The sequence below is a fragment of the Talpa occidentalis genome, unplaced genomic scaffold (genome assembly GCF_014898055.3).
Source record: "Talpa occidentalis isolate TD23 unplaced genomic scaffold, MPIMG_talOcc4v2.1 talOcc4.15, whole genome shotgun sequence".
NCBI lineage: Eukaryota > Metazoa > Chordata > Mammalia > Eulipotyphla > Talpidae > Talpa > Talpa occidentalis.
The window spans coordinates 80,048,634-80,074,893 of NW_023601543.1; the positions used below are offsets into that span (position 1 = coordinate 80,048,634).

The 26,260-nt window shown below is 41.6% G+C and overlaps 1 protein-coding gene across 1 annotated transcript in view; it reads right to left on the minus strand.

Annotated features, from left to right (window-relative positions):
• The window catches only part of CDKL5 (cyclin dependent kinase like 5), a 145,061-nt gene that overhangs the window by 15,089 nt on the left and 103,712 nt on the right, over positions 1–26,260 (minus strand). Inside the window, exons 9-15 of the mRNA XM_054695903.1 lie at positions 24,744–24,933; positions 19,221–19,301; positions 14,438–14,589; positions 9,683–10,649; positions 5,794–5,895; positions 5,422–5,527; positions 2,750–2,873 (exon numbers count right to left, since the gene is read on the minus strand). Of these exons, the coding sequence (XP_054551878.1) occupies positions 2,750–2,873; positions 5,422–5,527; positions 5,794–5,895; positions 9,683–10,649; positions 14,438–14,589; positions 19,221–19,301; positions 24,744–24,933 (1,722 nt within the window). The remainder of the gene's footprint in view (positions 1–2,749; positions 2,874–5,421; positions 5,528–5,793; positions 5,896–9,682; positions 10,650–14,437; positions 14,590–19,220; positions 19,302–24,743; positions 24,934–26,260) is intronic.

Below are 26,260 nucleotides of genomic sequence, written 5' to 3' on the forward strand. Positions count from 1 at the left end.
GCGATGCTGAAGGGGTATCCTAGCAGCAGCATCACGGCAGTGCTGGTCATTCTGGAACTCTCAACTGCAGGATCAGAGTAAGGACAACTTGATGAGGACTTGGCTAACATTCAATGTCACAACATGGCTTCTAATTCTCTTTAAAACAACTTTTCAGGTTTGTATACATATTCAGGCCTAAACAAGCTCTACTCAAACTGATTACCCAACAGATAGAAACAGTAAATCGCTAACACTACCTACCTACCCCACATTTGGGTTTAATTTTTGTCTGACCAATCTAATTGTCATAGAACTAAATCTGTAACTGATGTTCTTTTTAATATACTTTTTTTTTTTTTAAATAGAGGCATGTTTTATTTATTTATTTGTTTGTTTGCTTGTTTTCTTTATACATGCACTGGGTACAGTCAGAAGCACGGGAGGGTGAGAGAATTCACCAGAGCCAGAGCGGGGAGCAGAGCAGGCAGAATGACGAAGTACACTGCTGAGGGGAGCAGCGGGCGGCAGGAGAGGTCTGCGCGCCATGTGGGACCCTCCTCCGGTGGCCGGGGAGCAGCCGGGGATCGAACTGGTGCCGCAGAGGCCGCGGGCAGCTTCGCAACCCAGCGCTCAACCGCTGCGCCACCGGGGAGGCCCTGTAACTGATGTTCTTTTAAACAACCATTGCTTCATTATGCAATGACCAGGAAGAAAAACAATTCCTTCTGTACTTCTGTATTCCCACAATTTAGACATTTTCTCATGTCACAAGCCACACCTGAAAACTGTCATGTTGGTAATTATAAGAAGCTGGACCACGGGGCCTCGCTGGTGGAGCAAGGGGTTAAGACGCAGCCTATGAAGCTATCCGCAGCCACTGCAGCACGAGTTCGATCCCCAGCCAAGGAGCTACCCACATGGCACAGCAGACCTCTCCTGACTCACCTGCTGCTCCCCTCAGCAGTGTATTTCAGTCAATTTGCCTGTTCTGTTCCCCGCTCTGTCTCTGGTGAATCCTCTCACCCCTCCACACCTCTGGCCTGTACCCCAGTTCTTGTATGCATAAATAAATAAATCTTAAAAAAAAAAAAGAAGCTAGACTTGTGCTCTAAGTTTAATGACGAGGAGATCTATTATATATTTTGGAGCATAAAACAAGCTCTACTCAAACTGATTACCCAACAGATAGAAACAGTAAATCGCTAATCCAAAATATATAAATCCAAAATATATAAAAAGAATGCGCTAAAGTTTATCAGCAAAGTTAAGTAGAGGGTTTCCTCTGATGAGTCTTATGGAATTCGAGGCCATTATCCAGGCTGCTAATGTTTACAAGGCCTAATGGGACCAGGCAGGGTTCCATGTGCTTTTGAGGTATTACCTCATCGAGTGATCACATTAGCCCTCTGAGGGAGGTGCTGCTCTTAGCCCTGTTTTACAGAGGAGGAGGCCAAGGGGCAGAGGAGTTAGACAGGTGGTCAGAAGTTGACATTAATGGAGATAATGTATTTACAGAGTCTAAGCTTTTAGTCACTAATGTTAAAACTCATTCTGATAAACAAGGCAATGGGATGTAAAATGTGCTTATAGAAAAGAAATTATAGCTTTAAAAATTATCTTTACTATTGTTGAAGAAATGAATATAGGAAGGACAGAATTGCACTTTTGGCAGTGAACGTAATGTAGTACGTACACATGTTGATTCTGATGCACACTGAAAACATACAATGCTATATAATGCCATGGTACATCAACAAAAAAAGAAATAATAATAACATATATTTTCCAAAAACCTTAAGTTATTTTCCCTGTAGGGTGCAGTAACACTGAAACTTTGATATTATCCTTCCAACAGGGTCCAAATTGTGAAACCACGTAGCGCCAGGAGGATGATGACGTAGGTCCCTCTGTTACTTCTGGCAACAAACACCAGCAATGGAATCTAATGGACTGGGCTTATTCTCACTTCAGGGCATTACAGTGAAGCACCATATTTTATTTCTTGGTGGAGAACTTAGTAATGGTCTACAAAGTACACAGAAACACCCCTAACAACAAGATTGTGAGCCATTTTTCTGGACAGTTGAGAACAAAAAGTGTACATTACTATTTAAAAAAAAAAAATACTCCCGGGACAGATCTGCTAATGGGAATCGGTACATGTTTTAATTCTCAGCCCTGAATTTGTATTAAATATGACAAAAAGATGAAAGGATAAGCAAAGTTAGCACATCATTGAAGAGTTCTTCCCCTATTTCTACCTTTTCACTCTGAGTCAAAACTGTCACGTTGGAGGTCTCGATCCTGGCTCCCTCCTCCCTGTTACTGACTGGCCAGCACCAGGCAAGCACCTTCCCTTTCCAGAGCCACAGTTTCCTCATCTGCAGAGTGGGAGCCACTCTCTCCTTCAGAAGCCGATTGTGAGAACGGAGACGGTGAACACGAAGAGCTAAGTAATGTGTCTGCTACATGATTCGATAGCAACAAAGAGGAGAGAGCAAAAGATGTGGTTCATGCCACCAGGACGCAAAGGAAGACTTAGGAGATATTGACCCAGGATATATTTTTTTTTTCTTTTACATGATATTTATTATCAGCGCTGAACTTGAATACACTACCAAAAAAAGGGTAGATCACATTTTCCTCATCAATCTCTCTTGAAAGGCCTACCAGGAGAAATAATACTAAAAAGTTTATCTAGAATTTCTTTGAAATCTCATATCAACAACAAGATAAAAGAATAGTAAAAACAAACCAAAATACTCACCATGGATCAAATGCTGTTTGTCTCTTTGGGTGGTTAGTTCCAGAGCTGCTCTCTGATGGTAGGGAAGAAACTCTGGTTGACACATTATTTTCATGGAAAGAATTGTCTGGACGGGGAGATGGCACTGAACAGAGAAAAATCACAATGTACTCTTCCCATCCAAGTACTACCCAGGCCTGACCCTGCTTTGCTTCTAAGATCAGGGATGATTAGGTATGGCTGTGGGCAGATGAACTCTTGGTCAAAGCAGTTCTCGTGTTATTCTACTGTCTTTTCTTACACACAACTAAAACAAATAAATCAAAATCCTAACCTACTCTTCATATAGTTTTTGCATTTTCTGATGGGCGTATGGAGGGAACGTTTTCCCTCCCTTGACTTGGAAGGGTCAGGTAACACCAGGAAATATGGATTCAAAACACAAACTGCCCTGTGAGCTGATAAATTGAGAACATGCTAGGATATTTGGAAGTGTGAAATGCTAGTTTTCTCTAAGTTCCCAATCCAGGAATGAACAGAAAGACAAGACACAATGCATGCGAGTACTTTTGTGCCTTATTTGGGGGCGGGGGGGGGGGACCCTTCATTTTTCTGTTTCAAAGTTTGTCCATAAATCAAACTATACTGCAAATTTCATCACAAAAGGAATATACAGGCTCTATATCAAGATAAATGACACCATTTCACTTGACGCTTGACCAGCAGGACTAGAAACAGGAAGTATTCTGGAAGTATCTGTTATTTCAGCGACATCACTAAATCTTTATCCAGTTAGATTTAATAGTATCATTGAAATGACTGATGTCTCTAGGTGTTTCACGTAGTTAAATCTTATCTAATTCTGGACTTTCCAAATAAAAATTTCTGTCAAACTCTGAAGTGGATTATGAGGACAAAAAATAAGGGACTTCACTGTTATTAACCAATTTAATTCACTTGCAATCAAAATAAAACTGTATTCCCGAAGGTTAAAGATGAACTAATTAATCAATTAGCTTAAAACATCATTAACATTTTATATTATTAAAATGTATTCTCCAGACAGCTATAGAAATAACATGTATACAGTCCATTCTGGAAGTGAAACTTACAGTGATAGGAAAAAAGGTTTTTTTGCTCATGTATACTACACTATTTTGTTTTAATTAACTTTAATCTGAATTAAAATTTTAGTCCCATAAGATTCTAAAGTAATTGAGGCATCAGAGAAAAAAATGACTGCATTAAAAGGCATATTCAACACCTATTATTTTTTCAAATGTGGGGCTGGCAGGGAACAGAGTAGCCCAGTCAGTCAATATACATTTAGTCCTGAATACTACTTGTTATCTCTTTAGTCTGAGTTTCTAATTAAAATGACCAAGCAGTTGCTCATGTTCTCTTCCACCCCCAATTCCTGCTCTTTGCAGCTGTCCTTCCAAATCAACAGAAAGAGCTAGAAGTCAGGCAATATAGGCATAGGCAGCTGAAGTTAGTCATGGTGACTCTTAAAGGTTTTGAGAAGGTGAATCTCCTGGCTTTAGGACCTTGTCTCTCCCTCCCTCCCTTCTGTCCTGCAGCTTGCTGTGGGTCACCCCACTAGGGATACCCTGGGGCTCCCACTCTATTACTACATAACTCTTCCAAAAATGACTTTGTCACTGTCTCCTCGATCCATACAACCCTACAGCCCTTTTCACTTTATGTCATCTGTTAAACATCAAAGTCTGTCTTCAAGGCTGTGCAAGTACACAGGAAGATTTTCTTTCATTTGATCAACAAATATTGACAAAACTGCCAGGCAATGTGTTAGTCAATAAGGGCAAAAGAGAAAAAGCTGAAGAGAACTCAATGTCTTTAAGGGTCTCGAAGTTGTGAGGGAAAAACAGAAAGAAAGTACAAGCCATCCAAGCTGTGTGTGGGGGTGGGGTGGGGTGGGGGGGCACGGGATGCGACAGGCACAGACGGATGGTGTGTGTTTCAGGTCAGAGGACTCAGCCTGTGTCAGTCCCAGAGGCAGGGTGCAGAGTGGGGGGAGAGGGAGCAGCTGGAGAGATGGCAAGGGCCAGGGCAGGGAGCGCCTGAGGGGACTTCTGTCTCTGGGAATTCAGACTTTGTGGTGATGCCAATGGAAAGCCACCAGAGGACTCTCAGTAGGTGAGGGAGAATGGATGGGGGGGGGGGGGGCAGTGTTGGAGGCAGTGGGTTGCCTTGCTCTCTTAGTTTTTCCCTGCAGCATTCACTAACTTTTCCCGCTCTATCTAATTACATTAGTGCTGTTCTCTTCTTATTAGAATGCGAGCTCCATGAGGGCCAAGCCCTTCAAGATGTCTTGTTCACTGACGCATTCTAAGCTAGAAAGTGCCAGGCATCCAGGTAACACTGATAAATATTTTATGACTTAATCAAATGAGTGAATGGTGTGGTGAGGATACAGCTTCCGAAGGGCCATTCCAGGGACAGTTTTGATGGTGATCTTGGAGTCAGGGTGAGCAGCTGGGAGGTTACTCAGAGAACTGAAGGGGGCAGGACTTGAGGCAGGTTAAGTGTTGGGAGGTGACAGCGCTGGCCAGATTGACACTGGCCTGCAGTCAGGGCAGCAAAGTGTGGTGGAGGGGCACTAGGGGTGTTCTGAGGTGGGGAGGATGAGGACCCTAGTGGGTCAAGACTTGCAGGCCTAGGGGACGGCTTACCTCGATAGAAGCTGCCAACTCTTCTTGGAACAGGATCATTGTACAGGTGTCTGTTTTCTTTGGGGGCGGTGCCATCATCCGAGTGGGGGTCATGATACGCTCCGCCCTGAGACAGGAAACATGTTTGTAAAAAGGAAACTGGCCTGATGACCATGTTGCCTTTGAACCTAATGCGCAGTTGGCTGCAGGTTCTTTGTCAGAGAAAACGCAGAATTATGGGATAAGGACAATTACTCACTATATAAGACAGTTCAAATTATTTCTGGGACATTGGGTGTGAATAAATTTTAAAAGACTCTATAGGGATGTTGAATGATTAGTCTTAACAGAAATTTTTTAGAGTAAAAGGTAACAAGTCCAGAGAATTCAGACCTCGGACTTCTGCCGTGTGTGGAATGAAGAGGTGCTTTCTCTGGAGGATTCTTTAACGGAAGATCGGGCCACAGTCATCTCTGGCGGGAGCTGTTCTCCAGGCTGAAAGTCAAATTTAAAAGGACTTATAAGAGTGTTCTGTTCCTAGGGATGAAAATCACCTAAATCACCACGGGCTTTATTTGCTCTAACTGGTAACCATAAGCAGCTAAAATATAAAATGCTACGGGGTAGGTGCTTCACGCACACGCCATGGGCTGTGTCCCAACGCCGGCTACTCATCTTACGTGACTGTAATGATTAAACTGAGTATTTTCTTATGTTACAAAAAAATAAAATAAAAGAGAATGTTAGCTGGCGAAGACATAAATTGTCCCGTAAAGAATGAATCATCTGATGAATGTGACACAAGTCAAACAAGTGTCACACAGATGGGAAGTGAAAGTCTCATTAAAGTAAGGTGAGCAGGGAATAAATGACTCTGAAAAGAGTTCAATTAATTATTAAAAACAAAGAAAATGATATTCCTAGTATCTAGATAGTCAGGGCGCTGAGCCGCACTCTAAATAGAGATTCTATTAGTTCATCCAAAATTTCTCTAAGATTTGAGGCGGACTGGTCCACAAAGAACAATGCAGATTCAAAATTATTTTTCATGAAAAACTTACATGACGGACTTAGATGAAAACAAATGCTCTTTGAATATGTCAGAGAATAGTGTAAGTCCTTCGAATAATTTGTCTTACAATTTCCTAATTACTATAGTTTATGTACTTAAGTTCTCAATATTCTCTAGGATACCAGCACTTATATTTCATTTCCTTTCTCAACCAGAATTGCAACAGGGCTCATCTCCGGAGATGGGTCATAAGCTAGGAGCAGCCTTAGTCCACTACGGTGTTCACTGAGAAGAAAAGAAGCATTTTCTACTTTCGGAAAAAAGGGCTAAGGAACCAAGTTACCAAGCCGTTAGGATGAGTTAGCTGCATTTCGTACCAGTATATTACACACACAAAGGGGATCATCTCCAGCCTTATGTGATGCCTCAAAAGCATTTTATTTAAAATGAAAATTACGATTCTTTTCCCCCTCACTTCCCAAATGTACTATAAAAGAATTTTGAGCAGGAAATCATCTAAAGTAGCCTTCTTTTTACTTTGTGACTACATGTCATTTGAATTTTATCACCTGTACTGTTTACAATGGCCTCCAGAAAATATTTTAGAAAAGATTTACATCTAACCTAAACTCTTAACTGGCAGTGCCAGTCCAGTCCCCTTGCTCTTGAAGGTGGCCATGACATTTGCAGGAGAGTGATTGCCACGGCTTACTCACAGCCGCAGTTACCTATCAAGCTGTCTGGTATCTTGGGCCTTGAAACATGTACTGTCTGGCGGCTTGGCACTGTACCTCCCCAACTGGACTGAACATTCAGTAACAGTCAGGTCTGTGCTTAGCCCACAGTAATGGACTATAATTAGCTCATTTCCACCATGTTCACATAGTCTTTTATTCTGGAACTCTGTGAGCCAGACCATTTGTCCTTTTCCCAAGCTACAATATTCTGCTTTTCTTCTCTATTCACACTATACTTAATGCTTTGGGCCTCCACCTAAAGTCTTTGGGGAGCCATCAGATTCCAGAGAGCTTTGTAGGCCCTGGAGGTACTCTGCTCTCTGTAGGGATTCCTCTGGGGCTCTGGCTTCAGTTATGGCCTATGTCAGTGCGTCTCTCGCCTGCCCTCCTCCCAGCTGGGCGCCAGGCTGTCTATCCAGCCCCACATCCAGGGCCACTTCACCCTCAACATGTCGGCATGATACAGTATAAAGAGCGCTGGCCAGCGGCCTGGACATGGCCTCATGACCCCAACTCCACCCTCAAGTAGCTGGTAAACATGGGCAACCCATCCACTTCATTGGCCCACAGCGTCCTCATCTGTGAAACGAGGGCGCATTAGCTCCCTGCCAAGTCCTCTCTTCCATTCTGAAAAGGAGCGCCTAAAAAAGAAACCTGGAAGGCTTCCTTGTTCCTGCAATCAGCCCTTAATTCACAAACCCCGTTGTTTCTACTGCTGAGGAATCTTGAAGACACTCCTCATTGTCCTGCAAGCACTGACTTAGTCCAGAACACTCTCCTCCCCTCATGCTCAGCTTACTGCAAAAGCCACTCAGAATCCTGCATTTGTCACTGCGGCAACATGGAATGAATCGAAATCTCCAAAGTTCATCATGCTCCTCAAGGTCTCTAACACCCTCCATGTCCTCACCATACCTTTCTGTCCTCCCTGCAAGTCTCTCTCCCGATGTCTCACCTATTTTGCTTCTCCTAGTTAAATCCCAGCCACCCCAGAAGACACTGCTCAGCCACGACTCCTCTGGGGGCCTGCCCCAGACCCCTGCCTGGACTATGCCACTCCCCTGTACCCCTCACTTCTAACAAGGGCAAGTGTGCCCACACACTCCAAGAGGATGGGGACTACATCTTTTTCATCTACCTCATTAAAGCCTATTATGGCGCCTCACTCAGTAAATGCCTGAACACAGTTTAATTCTTGAGTCATCCAAAAGGGCTCTTTGCATTTTAGCTCAGAGCAAGACCTCTGGTTGCCCCAAAGCCATTTCTGACTGTTCTGCTCACAATGAACTCTCCCTGTTCTCAACTCCTAATTATAGCCAGCTCCATAGTAATTTGGTTCTTAATTATTTCATTGTTATCATGTAAAATTTAACCTTCCCTGAGCAAAGAGAAGTTTCTCAAGGGGATGAACCCAGTCTGACTCTCAGGAGTGCCTGAGAATGCCCCACAGGCAGAAGGTGTTTAATGTCTGAAGAACAGCCTGCGCTGCAACAGAAGCAGCAGTAACTCAGACTGTTTGCCACTTACTCTGTGCCAGGCACCGGGCACAGTGTTGTCTCCACAGTGTTTAACCCTCGCATCCCTCAGATGGGGAACCTGAGGCACAGAGAAATTACGTCACTTTCCCACACTGACAAGGTATAAAGGATACGCGGCCCCAACTGGCGGCCCGGCTTGAGCTCTGGCTGCTTGGCACCGCTGACTGTCATGGGTGACATCTCCCCTTCTCTGGTGCGCATCTTGCTAAGCCCACTATTCCAGACCCCATCCATATATTCTGGAGTCCTGACACACGCTGATGAACCTATTTTTGTATCCTCTGAAATGGAAGAACTTTCCCTACATAAAACTCTTTTCTTCTTCTGACATAGAATTTCTCCACATTCATTTTTTTGATGCAGGTGAGAGTCTCATATCATAAAAATAAAATTAAAAAAACATGTGTTCTGTTGCAAAAACACTACTTCTTTTAAACAGGTTAGTGTCAGTTCTAGTGACTTGAAGATCAAAAAGACGGAGGAAGTTATTATACTAAAAATACTCCCCTGAGATTCAAAACCAATCCAAAAGACTGAAAATTGACATTTAACCTGGCCTATAGCTGAACTTACCTATAGTTCTGGATAGGTCTTAGACTTTTCAATCTAATCACGCTATTGAGTAAGCTGTTAGCAAAAAGGGTTTGACGAGACTAGAGGAAATCCCCATGAATTCATACTAAATTTTGAGAAAACTAAAAACTAACCCACATAGCTGCTGAATTCTGCAATAAGTCAAAATAGGATTCTTTCAACAAAATATGGCAGAAAGGAACGTGTAGGAAACATTTCTAAAAACCAGCTTTTTGAGCACTCAATAGTGGCTTAAGATAATTTAAGGAAATTTTGAGTAGAGATTAGTCCTTTATGTATTGCTTCCCTGAACGCATCCCGCCAAGGAAGCGCGGCCTCCTGAAGCAGGAGCATTTATAGACTGACCCGTCCACACCCCGCACCACCTCCAGACGTGAGCAACAGTCAACATCCCAATGTACCTGCGGTGACAGGAGCTGCAGGCTGTTGGCTCTGGCCGCCATCCCTTGCCCTACGCTCAAGCTTCCATCCAAGCCTTTGGCTCTCACTTTGTCCCGGGTCACGTACATGGAATGCCTGTGTGGGCGCTGCTGGGAGGAGAAGGGGCTGGTGTAGCCCAACCCATAAGAAAAGGATTCGTGAGGCGCCGACAGCGAGTGGGAGTGGCTGCTGTCCACATGCTCGGGCAGCTTCAACTCCTCCATCGTCTTCGAATGCCGGGTCGCAGTTCGGCGTGAGTCGAGGGTGCCCTCGCTTCGGTTATTTCTCCCCGAAGGGCTGAGCAAAGTTCTCGTGTCACTGTGCCTGGTAGGGGTTGGGCTGGTGGGAGAGTTCAAATCCAAGCAGCTGGACGGGAAGTACCTACTGGTATTGGACTCTGTGATTTGGGCCCTGGCTTCGGAAAGGTTGCTCACAGACTTAGAGTCACTCAATGCCCCATGGCTTTTGGCCTTTGTCCTGTAGGAGGGACTTCTAGAAGACTGGGGAATGGTGTCGATATAGCTATGCCGACTCTGCTTTTCACTGGGCTGCAGCGTCCCTGCTTTGCTCTGAGAGCTTTCCATAAATGAGTGCCGGTTCTGCTGAGATCTGCTGCTTGACTTGAGGTACTTTGTGCCCGGGCCTTCCGAAGGCTTTGGGTCAATATTAAAATCGAACTCTGTCTTTGACTTGGCTTCTTTTGGGCTGAGAAGGTGCGGTATGTTGTTGTTGGTAAGATCTTTGCTGGCAGACCCAGGCTGGCTGCCTGCCTGGTAGGACTTGCTGTGCATGGGACTAAGAGTAGCTCCAGCCAGATTTCCATTTAGGAAGCTTTCGTTGGCAGGAAGACCTTCATCAGCCCGGGGCAGACCCACACTCAGGTTCTGGATGTCCTTGCTGTTAGATCTGTGGTGAGACTGCAGAGCAGCGCTTTTGCTGGCTTGGTTTCTATGTTAAAAACAAAGAAGTCTATCAGTTTCCCTTAATAGCAGACACACCTAAGGTATCGTGTTAAAAAAGCACAAATAGCTAAAATACCTCAAAGGCTAAAAACATTATCTATCTCAAACAGCTAAACAAGTAATCTATCATTGAGTAATCTATCATATCTATGAGCAGCTAAACAAGTAATCTATCATTACGAAGGGAAGTTCCTTAGAACAAGCCACTTGGCAAGAAATCAACAAATCACTGGTCCTGATGAAGTTATTCTAGATTCCTTAACAGCTCAGCTGACTTGCTGCCAACATAGGTCCTAACTGATAATCTGGGGCAATCTGCTTCTGCTATGCTGGTGCTCACAAGAGCGCTTGAGATGGGACAGCTGCGACAGAGAGCGGAGCTATAGATGAATTACACTTCTTCTGTCTGCTGGAATGTCAGCAGGGAACATTTAGACTTGAAGGCTACTATGTTCCTTGAATTTTATTTTATTTGTGAAACTCACAGCCTTTCTCAGAAACGCATACAGCACAGACACAGACATCAGTGTCTCCTTCGCCTTTAACCTGTATAGTCAAAGAATAAGGAGTGCATCAGTGCACTCCATGGAAGAAAATGACACTTCCAGAAGACATGGGAAGCACCCCGTGAGGTCTGTTGGGAAGCGTGATAAGCATGCTTAGGATCTAGAGAAGCGGCGACATGGGCGCTCCTGAGACCTTCTCGAGCACCAGGGCCCTGAAGAGTTCATCCTCTCCAAAAGACACAACTTAATTCTCTTCTTCATTTCACACTTCATTATTCCAAACTAACTGAGGTCGTCTTGAGGCTTTAAAGCTTCACTTCCTACTTAGTTTAAAATACAGAAAGTCCAGAGGAAAATCTTGTCTCTATTTGAAAGCTAAAACTGACCTCACAGTGAGGTTTACTCTATAGTAACTACTTAAAGGACCAAATTGCAGTTTGAGATACATTAGAATGCTTTTAAATGGAAAATAACTTCCATCTTCCCTGCTTACTACTGTGCATGCAGAAAATGCAAATTTTCTCTTGTTTAAGGTGGTTGATTTGGGAGTTTCTTGCCCATCACATACTTGGAGGGAAAGGCTCATTTCTTTTTGTAGGATGGTACTCTGTGAGCACCCCCCCCTCCCATTTTTGCTATGAGACTACACGCTCAGGCATCAAATGTAAAGGCACCCTCCTTCTGCGCCTACCTTTCAGAGTATTTAAAGGATATGAGGTCACACAAGCCTGTAATGGGGCAGAAGACCTCATCTCCTCAATGCTCCCACTAGCCTCTCCCAGTTGGGTCACAAGGATTGCAGCATTAAATAAGGTCACTTAAATATGAGCTAAGTAACTAGAAAGAAGTTACAAGAAAAATTTCGTTTCCTGTTAAAACATGCCAACAAGAGTTTATCCCAGGTCAATAAAGGACAATCCTAAATCCTAGTTAATATATAATTCGGTAAATGAAAGTCTTAGAGACTTTAGGGGCCTCCCTGGTGGCACAGGGGTTAAAGTCTCAGCACTATCAAGCTATTGCCAACCATGTGGCATGAGTTCAATCCCTGGCCAGGGAGTTAACCCACATGGTGCAGCAGACCTCTCCTGTCTCCCTGCTGCTCCCCTCAGAAGTATTTGAGTCAGTGTGCTTGTTCTGCTCCCCACTCTGTCTCTTGTGAAGTCTTCTTACCCACCCCTTCCACACTTCTGGCCTACACCCCAGTTCTTGTATACGTAAATAAAAACAAATCTTAAAAAAAAAGTCTCACTAACTTTCAAAAACCCAAATGATGACAGGCAGTCTCATTTCATTCTCTTTCTCCCCCTCCTGGGCCTCAGGAGCCAGAGGCTGCAGACTGCAATACCCAGGCCCCCTAGCTGTCTAACTGGCCTAACTCCCAGTGGCTTTGGCAGCGCACAGGGCTGGGAAATGTTTCCCTGTTCCTTTCCCAGCATCAGAATCTGACTCTCCATAGCGGTGTCCCTCCAGGTTACAGCTCTCCAGGGTAGCACCTCCTGCCTGTCTCCCCTGGGTGCACATAACCCCTTTCCCCCTTACTCCTCAGACCTAGAGAGAGTAACAGCAGAGATAACACCGGCAGACACTGGCAAATGTGCAAAACTCCAAAGAGGACCAGAAAAGTGAAGACAGTTGCTAGAGCCCTCGAGACTCTTGGAAACACTGCTCTCACCCGGGAACGCAGCCTGCACGTGGGCAGGAGCGCACTTGCCGCTCAGCAAGGTGCGATTTCTCACGCGGAGCATGTGCCCGAGTGTCAGGTTCCCCATAAATGTACAAAGAGTCCATTGTACTTAGACTATTCTGAAAGTTTCCATCTCAGTATTACGCTGAAGTCACTGAGCTCTGCACATAATTCTGACATAGAAAGGGCATCACAGTATCTTAAAATCGGAGCTCTACCGAAGCGCAACAATAAAAAGTGCTTTAAACATTCCACAGATCCCTTTGACACACAACAATAAGAAGTCTGTGTTAAATGCAAACCACTTAAGAGGATTTGATATATAAACCCTTCTTAAAGGACTGCAGTACAGACAGAGGGTTAATCTCTTTAGTAAAATAACTTTTCAAAGCAAACCTCAAAGTGCAAAAATATATAATTATGGGAAGGGTTGGTGAAGCATGATTGACAAGGGGGCAGTGCAGGGCAGGCCAAAGGATCATCCTGGCCCACACAAGTGAGTAGAAGAAGCCCTAGGCAGAAGAAGAGGAGTCAGAAGCAGCCCCAGGCAGGGAGAGTATGCAAGAATCCACTGCCTGTCCTACAGAGACAGGATGTGGATACCAGAGACGGGTATGTTGAGTGTGCACGTGTGGGTCTCAGGACGAGGCAGGGAGTGAACAAGTGGCAGTGAACAAGTGAGTTATGGTGCTGGGAACATTTCTGCAATGGCACTGGGAAGTTCCAAGGGAGCCACAGTCTGTAAAATTAGTATTCCCACAAGAAGGGCCTCCATGGAGGAAGTAAGGACCACAGACAAGTGTGGACAGGAAAACATTTCCAGACACATGCAAGCTGAACTGAGATCATTCCTAGACAAATCATGTAGGACTGTTTCTATAATATATTCACAACCCTATCAAGACCTGCGCCATATGTGGGTTAGCTCCATGGTTGGGGACTGATCTCATGCTGCAGTGGCTGCGGATAGCTTGATAGTGCTGACTTTAACCCCTGCGCCACCTGGGAAGCCCCAGGAAATCGGTTTTTTAAAATGTGATGCTGAAAACTATATTCTAAAAGCACTAGCTATCAAGCTGCTATTACTATTTCTTTGTTCTTAGGAGAAAACAATTTCTCAACTCGGAGATTAAAAGACAATGAGCAACAAAAACACAAGAGCATTCTACAGAGCCAGATCTATTTGGTTCAGCAGCAAAGATTGTCTAGGTGTGTTCCCACCCACCTGGATATGGCATCCTCTTCTCCCCTTGTTCTCACCCACCCTTCTTCCTTTAGACATCACCCCGGGGCCTTTCACATCGAATTTACTAGTTCATGAGGCTAGAAACCCCTTAGCAGCTAACCCATGTTACCTTTCCCAAGGAATGCATAGGATTCCATAATATACTTGTTAAAGTCTTTAAGACCCACACAACTCTTTAATTGTGGTTCTGAATCATGTAATAAGCATAAGGAAGATATTTTTGAATATAGAGGGCTTTCCTTCTTTTCTCTAATTGCATCATTTAAACAGCCACCTCCTCCACCTACTTGTAAGACCAACACTGCATCTGTATTTCCTTAAAAGGGAATATTTACCTATTAGATAATGTGCTGCTTTCCACGTGATAAGGTTTTCTTTTTGCTGACCTTGAAGGGGAGCGATCCAAAAGTCTCTGGGTTTGAAATGTAGGGTGATTCAAACATTGTTCTGTCAAGTATCTGTCAGCTGGGTCCAACTTCAATAAATTCTTAGGAAATAAAGATTGGAAAGAATATTACAATCACAAATATAAATTTTAATAAAAATCTTACTTTTCTTTATAAAGAAATGCACAAGTGCTACAGAATATGTCGTAAACACAGTATAGTACAAAACCATCTTTTTAAAAGGGCCATTGAAATCCCCCATAATCTCACCACTGTGAAATTATGACCTTCCAGACCTTTTTTGAATTATCACATTATAATATCTGGCTCATATTATCCACATAAGTTTTATATGCTGTACTTTTCAGTTGCTAATCAAAAACATTTTTTACCATATAATTTAAACACTTAAAATATGTTTTTGAATAAACGTGTATTAACGTGAAAGAATAGACATTCTTCATCATTCTTCTGACCCATCTCTGAGGCAGACCACCAGCAGTTTCCTATGCATCCTTCCATAAATGCTCTGTAATCCTCTGCCTCTTTTATATCCAAATAGTAGCATACACACAACTGTCTGAACTTAGCTTTCTTTCCACTGGAACTTCAACTGGGCCTCCCTAGTGGCTCAAGGGGTTAAGTCTCAGCACTATGAGGCTATCAACTGCATGCAGCATGAGTTCGATCCCCAGCCAGCGAGCTGACCCACCATGGCTCAGCAGACCTCTCCTGTCTCCCTGCTGTTCCCCTCAGCAGTGTATTTCTGCCAGTCTGTCTGCTCTGCTCCCCACTCCTTCTCTGGCGAATCCTTTACCCCCCCCACTCCCCTCCACCTGCACCTCTGGCCTACACCCCAGCTCTTGGATGCATAAACTAAATCTTAAAAATAAAAAACTTCAACTCAATGGATGTTATTTAGGTTGTTTTAGCAAGATAAACATGAAGGTTGTTCCCTTCTTTTATTATGAGCAGTGCTACAACAGATAACTTTGTTTTTTTACTGACTATACAGAAGTCTATAGTGTGGATATATATACCATGATTTATTTCACTAGTCTCCTGCTGGATATTTAGATGACTGCCACTTTTCACTATCATATACAATTAATGCTGGGATGAGTGCCTAAAATGCGTGTACACATGTGATCCCTTTCAGCAGATAAACTAGAGATAGAACTAGTGGCCATGCCAACTTTAAAGGATTATTTTCCCCTAAGATAATAATTATTTCCCCCTAGGAAGGTTGTCTCAAATGACACTCCTCTCAGTGACTGTAGGAGACTACCAGCTCCTGGGCTCTCTCATCAACAGGCATTATCATTCTTTTGAGTACTAGTAAATTAGATATTGAAAAAAATGGTCTGTCAGAGCTATTTCAGTTCCCAATTTTGATTAGTAGTGAGGTTGAACGTTTTTATATGATTATGGGTTACTTATATATTTTCTTTTTCTATTTGTGTATCTGTCCTCATGTTTCTGTAAGTTTTCTTTAGTCATTAAGGTACTAACCTTTTTATGCTATACATACTAGTTTTTTACAACTAAAATGTTTTCATCTAATATTATTTACGTTATTAGTAATTGGACAAGATTTAAAAAAATGAATCATTATTAGAATTTCTTTTTATTGACAAATTTAGCAAATATATATAGAAATATAACCTATATAACCTAATACCACTCAATAGAGCACACTGAAACTTGCTCTCTGAGTGACATTCTCCGATAAAGGAAGAGGGTAGAATTCCAAAATTCCAGCATTCCCAAATCTATCTCTAGCTCACTTGCACTGGTTTTGCCCACAGTTAATCTCTTTGTGATCCACTGTTGAGACTTCAGTTTCAGACAACTGCCTTCAACCTAGCACTAGAGAAAATTTAAATTCTGATCTTATCATATGCTGAAACATTCACCCTAGGTCAAAAGATCCACTAACCCAAGCTACTTTATACGCATGCAAGTGGATTTACATTCATGTTGACTCAGACACAACTCTAAAATTATCTCCATTCTTTCTTCTTCCTTATTACAAAATAAAACCTGGAGATGTGTGAAATGATTTTGGCCTCACTGGTAATTAAAACAGTAGACAGCAAAATGGTTTCAACTCTATAATAACTAGTTAGAAACTAAGGGGAGTCAGCTCCTGAGAAGTTTGTTTTTTTTTTTTAAAGATTTATTTTATTTATGCATACAAGAGCTGGGGTGTAGGCCAGAGGTGGGGGGGAGGGGTGAGAGAATTCACCAGAGACAGAGTAGGGAGCAGAACAGACAGACTGGCAGAAATACACTGCTGAGGGGAGCAGCAGGGAGACAGGAGAGGTCTGCTGCCCCATGTGGGTTAGCTCCCTGGCTGGGGATCAAACTCATGCTGCACTGGCTGCCAATAGCTTCATAGTGCTGAGACTTAACCCTTTGTTGCACCAGGGAGGCCCCTCCTGAGAAGTTTTTTAAATTAGAAGCCAAGTATCATTCAGAAGCCAAGTATCTACTAGCATTAAAGAGCTATTTTAAGAATATCAACAGTAGAAATTGATGCGCACACACACAGAGAACTATTTTATATTTATAAATATAGCTGTTAATTTTCAAATTACTTGAAATGATGAAGTCATTATGCGGAAAAGATGAAACTTACCCAGTACATAGTTTCAAAATTCAGTACTTTAGGAGAAAACAACAATTTTTAACTGAAATTATAGCTATTCTGCAAATTATTAGGGGCTTGAATTAATTCTGGTGGCTTGTATCCCCACTAAAGTGGTTGATATTTATAAACAGGTGCAGGATAATATGGCCATATTATGTATTTATATATGGACAAAATGATCAAGTCTGCTTTAGGGAAAGGTATAGAGAATATGTTTCTTCATGAAAGGGTAAGATGGTGTGAATTTTTAAATTAATTTTCAAAAATAGCTAAAAGATAAAAAATAATTCTTTATAACTCTCAATGATAACAAGGCAACACTGATCTTTGGTGACAGAAGTCAGAACTGTGGTTGCCAGGAATACTAAGAGAAGGGGTGAAAATCTGGGAGGAGTCATGAGGGCCTTCTGGGGTGTTAATGACTTTCTCTAGCCTCAATCCAGGTGGGGTTACAAAGATATGCTTACATTACGAAAATTAACTGAGATGTACATTTATAAATGATGCACCTTTTGAGCCTACTTTTTGATAAAAATGTCCATTTAATGTTAAATAATTTTGAGGGTAAATACATTAAAAGAATAGGAACTGGACCGTTTTAACCTCCAAACTGGTAAAAATGCAAAAGACTCGGGTTATCTTTATACTTCTTTCTGTGCCGACTTTTACCAGGTATCACCCTGATGCTTGGCAATTACACTGGGTAATGATTTAACAAAAACGTTCAATTATTTTTAATTAAAAAAAGACAAAAGGCAGAAAACATGGAATTGCATTTAATTCAGTTCTTCCACTTTGCCCTATTTACATTTTAAAAGTTACCAAATAATTAAGAACCTGATAAATAAATATTGATTGAGTGAAAGAACATATTGACAAAACCTAACTGATTTAAGAGATAATTTATGTCTAATCAACCCAAAAGAGCCTTGAGGACTTTTGTTAATAGCATCTCTCAATTTGTGTTCAGAAGAACATTAGTGCTGTTGAGCTTTATTAAAAATAAAAAAGTATTCAGCAATAAAGTTTGGGAAATGTTGGGTGAGACAGAAATGCTCCTTTACTGTGGGATTTCTGCAAACCTTTATAGGTTAATGAATGTTGTGAATGTCTAAAGAAAGGGTTTATGCTTTGTGGCCTTTCCCAAAGGCCACACCTCCCTCCCCCACCTCCACCCCCACACCTATTTACACAGCGCTCCTTGGATCACAGATTAACATAGTTTAAAGCAAAGCAAAGTTCTGGGAGTGCTACTCAGCAATTTCCAACTGTGCTAAGTATGCCTTTAAAGCTCAGTGCACAGTGGAACCTCCTCTGATTTTGATGGTTGACTGAATGGGCATAAAATAAAATTGATCCATTAACAAGTGTTTTTTGAAGTTCTACTATCAAACAACCAGTGCTTGCTTACTACTGGCTGGCCACAATGAAAGCTGGAGAAATATGAAAAAATAGTTGTCACTCAAGAGGCTGGCTGGCTGGCTATTGGGTAAGAAAAGCTTGAAAAAAAACTTTGAGAACATTTTCAGTAGCTCCGAGCACGAAGGCTTGGACAGGGCACCAGCCTGCAGTGGAAGACTCAGCCATGGAGCAGAGCAAGGCCCTGCTCCCTGCAGAAGGGGATGGAAAGAACCTAGTCCATGTGGCAGAGAAGAGGCCGAGTTAGAAAGAGAACAGAATTCGGGCCACTGATGTAATTAATCACCTTATGGGGGGACTTACACATCACGAATCTGTTTTCTTTCAACACTGACTTAAAGATTTGTTTGAAAACCTTATGCCTGAACTTTTCTTGAGTGCTGAATAAATTATATTTCGATTGTTGTTTTTCTGTCCATTTTAGGAAAGCAATTTCTGTATTTCATGGTCTTGTCTAGATGGAATGTCACACTAGCAGATCTGGCTGCAATTTCAAATAAATTCCATGCCTTTTAACAGACATAGTACCCTATTATTCACCACCATACATCAAAGCATTTAATTTGTAAAAATTAAAAGCAGGCAATGGTCACATGTAGATTTACAAGAGAACCCACAAACAAAAAGACATTTTATACAAATAACATCAACTTGTCCCACCTTCATCAGATCAAGTAAAACGCTATTTAAAATGCCAAGGTATCTTCTCTCCAATGACTGAGGATGGTTGACAGCTGGAAACTGCAAGAACAACATGACAAGAGTGTTAGCATGTGGGGAAGGGTGTGCATATGTCCTGAGTGATGAAGAAGGTAGCAGACAACTTAGATTATTGCCTTAGTGCCAATCACAATCAAATTTACCTCATATGTATATTATTTTTAGTGTGTATGTATTTGAGGTATGAAGTAACCTCAAATTGGGTGTTAAGTAACAGGAAAACTCAGAGGTGAGGATACGGAAATCTAGACAATACTGAAGCTTGCAAACAAACCAAAATATATAAATCTGAAACTGTTCATACAATTTATACAATATTTCCCTTATGTAGATGATTCCCTTATAATGTAATTTATACAGACTTTGTGTGCTTATACAGGCCATTACTGACAGTAACTGGGGCACTAGCAAAAGGGATATAAAGACTGATAAGAGTTCTTATGGCTTTTCCATGACAATGCATCATTTATTCCTGTAAACTTGAGAAGTAAAAACAAAGAAGAAAAGGCAGTGAGAAGCAAGTACCAGAAAGGCACAGAAGTATAAGCAGTGATCTCAGATACATGTTCTATTATTGCTTAACATACTCTTACAAAGGCCTGCTTTTCATTCCTTCCTTTACGTAAATTGGGGTAGAAGGCAAACATAGGTTCTAGGATTAACCAGTGAATTTTTTTCAAAAATAAAATGAGGAGAAAGGGGTCAAGTTTATTTGGATGCCCTGTCTTCTCTGCCAACTCACATATCACAATCAGTGGATGGTAAAGTATTAGGGCTCAATGTTACATACTCCCTCCCAACGGGAGGGCTACTTTTTTTTTTTTTTAAAGATTTATTTATTGATACAAGCACTGGGTACAGTCAGAAGCGCGGGAGGGTGAGAGAATTCACCAGAGCCAGAGCAGGGAGCAGAGCAGGCAAAAGGACCGAAGTACACTGCTGAGGGGAGCAGCGGGCGGCAGGAGAGGTCTGCGCGCCATGTGGGACCCTCCTCTGGTGGCCGGGGAGCAGCCGGGGATCGAACCGGCGCTGCAGAGGCTGCGGGCAGCTTCGCAACCCAGCACTCAACCGCTGTGCCACAGGGGAGGCCCTACTTTACTTTATATATATATATATATATATATATATATATATATTCCCTTTATACCAACATCAGAGCATTTCAAAGTACTGACATTCCTAAGCAGGAGAAATAAACGGATTAGTTCTATAGGAAAATTCAAACAAGGTATTGAAGGAGCGATTATGACATCATCCCCACCCTGGGCTAAGTACAGCAGGAGGTGCAGAATGTGGACGAGACCAAAACCTTGTACTTTCGCAGTCTGGCTGGGAAAACAATCAGTGCAAAACTTGTGCAGCTGAAATTCTACCTGAAGCTTAGAGAAAGAAGAGACCCAGGTGGTTTACAGCTGTAGAAGCAAGAGTCCATGGTAATATTTGAACTGAATTTTGAAAGAAAAATGTGAGGACAGAGAAAAGTAGGACAGCACCTTCTAGATAGAGGCAGGTGAAGGGATAACACGAACTGATCACAGACAGGCAAGAGCCTAAAACTGATTTCTGAGGGAAGTGATGCTATGCAAGGCATTTTAGCAATTCTTTTATAGTGAAGAAGGTGACAATCTAAAAGTTCAAATAAGTGGTTCAAGGCAAGTTACATAATTAAAAAGTAGAACTAGTATTTGCACCCAGGTCTGTGATGCAAACCCACACTCTTTCTAAACCGAGGCACTGCTCCAAAAGGAGGTAGAGAGGTTCCTTTGGATGTTGCTGAGCATGAAATATCAGCCCAAAGAGACACCTGTCATCCTGTGATAAAACACTCTCTACCAGCACATTTTAATTAAGTTTGCCTCTGAGGTCTATCTAATGCTACCAGGTACCGCTCCTGTATTTTTCAGAAGTAACGTTTCATTGACAAGAAGTTTAATTCTGAAAATCAAAAGGCATTAGAAATATTGCAATAAAAAATGACCATGTAAACTCCTAACTCAAACAAAAAATTAATCTATGTGCTTTTGAATGAAATCGATCATTCTAACATGAGGCAATTCAATACCCAAAGCTCCAGCAGAGAAGGTGAAAGGCTATTCCAATCTGCGCGCAGTCTGCCTCCTTTCTCTCTCTCCTCTCCTCCGCCCTCCCCTGCTCTCTCTTTCTGATGCCGACATTCTCCAGGAAAATGATAAAGGAAGACATACCCCTCACAAGATGTTAAACCTCCAAAAAGATTAAAATAATTTAGTTAGATCCCCACAAACACTTTCCAACTAAAGTGAAAAAACATTAAGGTTTATAAAAATCAAAGTGTCAAGAAAGCAGCAATTTCTCTGAAGGATATTCATAAGCAGCATCGTCACGTGCTGCCTTGCAGTTTATGGATAACGCTATTTAGTGAGGGGCCTGTGAACAAACAGGATCGCAGAGAAATGAGGAAAAGATATCTTCTTTTGGCTGATCTAATCCAAATGCTATTCATTCTTCAATATCCATTTCAGATTTCAAATGCGCCATACATCATTCTCTGGTGAATCTAGTCAACTATCATTTCTAACTTTCCAGAATATTTAACACTCTCATCGTCTCAACCATATTAAGATGTGTTAGAAAACAGTACAATGTAGTAAACAATGTGGTACTTTATTATATGCCACATTACATACCAAATTGTAATATTTTACTATGTCATGTTCTTTCCTAATCAACTTGTGCACGAAAGTCTTAATTCTTCAGCTAGTTTTTAAGTTCTTAAGGCCAGGTGCCAAGGCAGATCTGTTTATGTAGAATCTAGTATTGAGTCTCTTTAACTAGGCAAAGAACAAGGCATGTTCCAAGCTCCATGTTCCAGGTCAAATATGCAATCGTTCAATACTATTCAACCCAGTAGGCGAGGTGTGCTATTCTAGGTGTGCTGCAATTAGAATGATGAACACGAGACTTCATTTCTCCAAGGAAGTCACTAGCCCAGTGGTGACACTGATTTGTACACTGCTACTTAAGAAACTGCAATAACAACTACAAGAGAGATCTAACCAGAGGGCTGGAGGAGCACAGAAGGTGGGGGGTCACCCATTCCCCTGGAGGAGTCTAGAAGGGCTTCAAGGAGGGAGGACATTTAACCAGGGTCAGCGGGAGGGAGGACGAAGAGCATTCCAGAAGTGGGAGGATTACAGAAATGTAAATGCAGCACTGCAGAAGCAACAAGTCAAGGAAATGGTGAGAAGTTCAATGTGACTGAAGGGGGCAGAGGCACATGGTGGTAAAGGGTGGGAGACAAGGGTGGAGGACCAGGAGCAAGGAAGTCCCAATGCTGCCCCAAGGAGCTTCAACTTCATGGGTGATCTTGTAGAGGCTTTTAAACAGAAAGGAGATAGAATCAAATATGGGGTTTGTGGGAAAACCATTCTAAAGGCAATATGAACAGTGAAGTGAAGAAAGTATGAGAGATCAGCTTGGGAGGGGTGTAACAAACCCTAAAAATCTGACTGTAGAATGGGGGCAAGAGGCGAAGGGTAGCCCAAGGGACTATGGTGGAGAACTATGGGTGCCTTGACGGTGGGTGTGGTGTGGTAACATACATGAAAAGGGTGTGATCCTGCACCTCTAAATCATAGAATGTTGTAAACCAATTGTAACATCAATTAAAAAAAAAAAAAACCAACTCAGGCAAAAGGTGGTAAGAATGAAAGAAGCATTGGAGACAGGAAGAAGGAAATACAGTTGAGCTCGAGTGCTGATGACACTGATTCAAATGATTGTTAAAATATTCACTGAACCCCTACGAGAAATGCTGGACTCTGGTCAAGTCTCCAAACACAATGATAAAACACACAGCGTCTGCCCTCGGGGAGCATATATAATTACATACTACGAGGGGGAAAAGAGTGCTGTGGGAGAGACTAGGTGGAGTGGGGGGCAGCATGTTAGGAGGTTGGAGAGATGGGCATTCTTTGAGCTGAGATTTGGAAGGGGCCACTGAAGAGAAGCAACTTCCTGGGAGAAGGAGGCACAAGTTCCAAATCCATGAAGCCGGACAAACCTTGGAATGTTTATGGAAGCCGAAGAAAAAGAAAGGCAAGTGTGGTGAGAGCCTGGAGAATGCCTAGCTAGAACAGCACCTTTAAATCTGAGACGCGCAAGTCAGGATTCATGACCACCCCACGGCAGGGAGGGCAACGGAGAGAGCCATGAGCTAAGGTCAGGGAGCTGGAAGGTGGCATCGGGCCCAGTCTCAGGGGTTATGTAAGGAGCTTTGATGCCTTCTGAGTAAACAGGAATTCATTATCACCAATTACTTCTGATTAGAGCAATTTTTTCCTTTCTGCCAGACTAAGGCAAGTCCTATTTATTGCTGTATTTTCAGCATCTAACATAACAAATGTTCAATCACTGTTGAGCTTGTTGTAGCCTAATAAATGGTCATAATTGGGCTAATTTTTGGCTTACAAAAACAACAATGAAAAGGCAAAGTTGCCTCAGGTAGCTCAGATGGAGTTAGAGGATGGAGAGAAAGCAGGAAGGAGATGAAAGAGCAACTGCATGCAACTCTGGTCATGCATTTCTTCTACACAGAGCGGGTCCAGCAGGAGTGGGTAATGTGTGAGGAGGGGTGCTCTTTAAAGTGAAATGAACTGAGGTTCAGAAAGCCAAAGGAAAAAAATCAAGTGCTTTGAAAATGTCAAGCAAACATGGCTTGAGAATTATGCATTTAAGAGAAAGAAAGGAAGTGGTGGAGACCTTATTTTATAGATCCCACAACAGCCACCAACTGTCATGTTGGCCCAAAAAAGGATAGTTGGAAACTAGAAACGTAGTTTTTGGGGTGCTACAGAGGAGCAGTACCCACTCTTGCTGGTGCCTCTGAGAATTGGTTGTCCCTCACTTGGGGAAAGTTTGTGCTTTAAGAACCATTTTAACAGTCTCAGAAAATGCGTTTTGTACAAAGTTAGCAAGACTAGGAAAGGCTGGGCAGGACAATCCACAACTCTACTAGGAAAGAAGATGTGATGGTTTACTGTCAACAGGTAAGCAACAGCTGCCATAGCTGTTGAAATCTGCAGAATGCAAGTATTCAGTCTTCTTCAAATCACGACAATTCTATCTGCACCAATAAGAACAGCCATTTATACATTTTTGTGTATTTTGGGAATAATTATTTTGGATAAAGAAACATTCTGATATAACTAAGGTTCAGCGTATAATAAAGCATACACCAGAAAAAAATATGAAAAATTGGAGCTCAGAAATCAGGGAAAATACCAACAGCTCCCACTTCCAAATTCGGCCATTTAAAAAATTCACATACACTATACAGGATTCAAAAATAAAACGGGGGTTATAAACATCGCAATGGAAAAGGGGATGGTATTCAATGGCTAGCTTAGCATTCTACTGTGCAATGAGCAATGATTTCAACACTGTCCTACTGATTCCACTTTGGGTTTTAACAAAGCCTCTTACCCGGAGTCCATGGAATCGAGGATTACTGTAGAATAGCTTCATCTGCTCAGATGGAAGAGGTCCTAGCACCTTCTGAATAGTAAACAGTTGATCAATTTCACTTTCTCCAGGAAATAAAGGCTGTCCATCGCTAAGCTCCCCGAGAATACAGCCCACCGACCACATATCCACAGACTTTCCATAGGGAGCTCTGAAAAGCAAAGGGAGAGATTATCTTGACAACTAAAGAAATACATTTTAATAGTTTCCAAATTATTTTGAACAGATCTGTGATTTAAAGTACATTTGAGTACCTGAAGAATTAAAAGTGTTTTGTGTATAAAAGCCAGACTAAAAAAAAAATTCATAGATATCCAAGGAAAAATTCAGAACACAAGTGAATCAACCTATGCTAATAAAGCTATCTGTTTAATAACAGTTTTGTTAGTATACACTAAGTTGAAATGTATTCACATCCAGGTATATTTTGAACATGAATGGCTTAATAAGCCCTAACCTAGCACACGTCTGATGAGTGATAAGTTAACATCTAACTAAGGGAATGAAATGTTCCCAAGAAACATGTCTTCTTGGTAATTATCCTCTAGCTCTGTAAATGTCAAAAAATTACATCTTATCCATTATTTGAGTTCAGTCAACTAAACTGTACTATTGATTTAAGTGTCATCTGAAACAACAAACTGAATATTTAGCTTTTGATTGCATAGTTACAATTTCTAATAGCTAAAATTGTGCTAAAATCTGTTGCATTATTTACTTGAATCTATTTGTACCCTAGATGGATAAGCCTTTATGATAGCTATTTCCTTCAAAGCATTTTCTCTGTTTCCTTGGGAGTTTATATCTCTCTTCTAGAATCTGAATTTACCAGAGTGTTTTAGGAGTTACCATTATTAATAAACAAGACTACAGATTAAAATCTAGGTATTCCCAAAACAGCTATAATGTATACCCCAGCATATATAGCCTTAAGTCAAATTATATGTGGCAGATTAAGAAACCATACTTTCTTTAGTTTCAAATATAAATAATCCAAGTTTTAAGAAGGGAAAGTCAAGATAAAATATCTGAAAAAAATATGGGATACAATTCTTGAAAGCTATAATGACATGGTAGTTATACAAAACTTTTAACAAATACCCAAACTGTTAGCGCTATAATGTTTCTAGGATAATAAATCAATGCAACAATAGGCCAATATTTTATTTATCTTACTTCCTTTCCACAAAAACCTTAAAGCCATATTACAAAATTCATGTAGATTTTTTGGGTAGCTTGTTGGGGAAGGGAGGATACTGATCTTTCTTTAATACCTAAATGAGGGAGGGAAAAACTTGGGCTAGATGGAGAAACCTATGGAAAATCTCCACATACCCACTATATATTTTTAATTCTACCAACTGATTTGAATAATGCATGTAGCTGAATCTATTTTGAAAGTCAAGGACAAAGTCTTGACAATGTACAGAAATATAAATTCTTAACCAAATATCAACTGATTCAATAGGATTTTTATC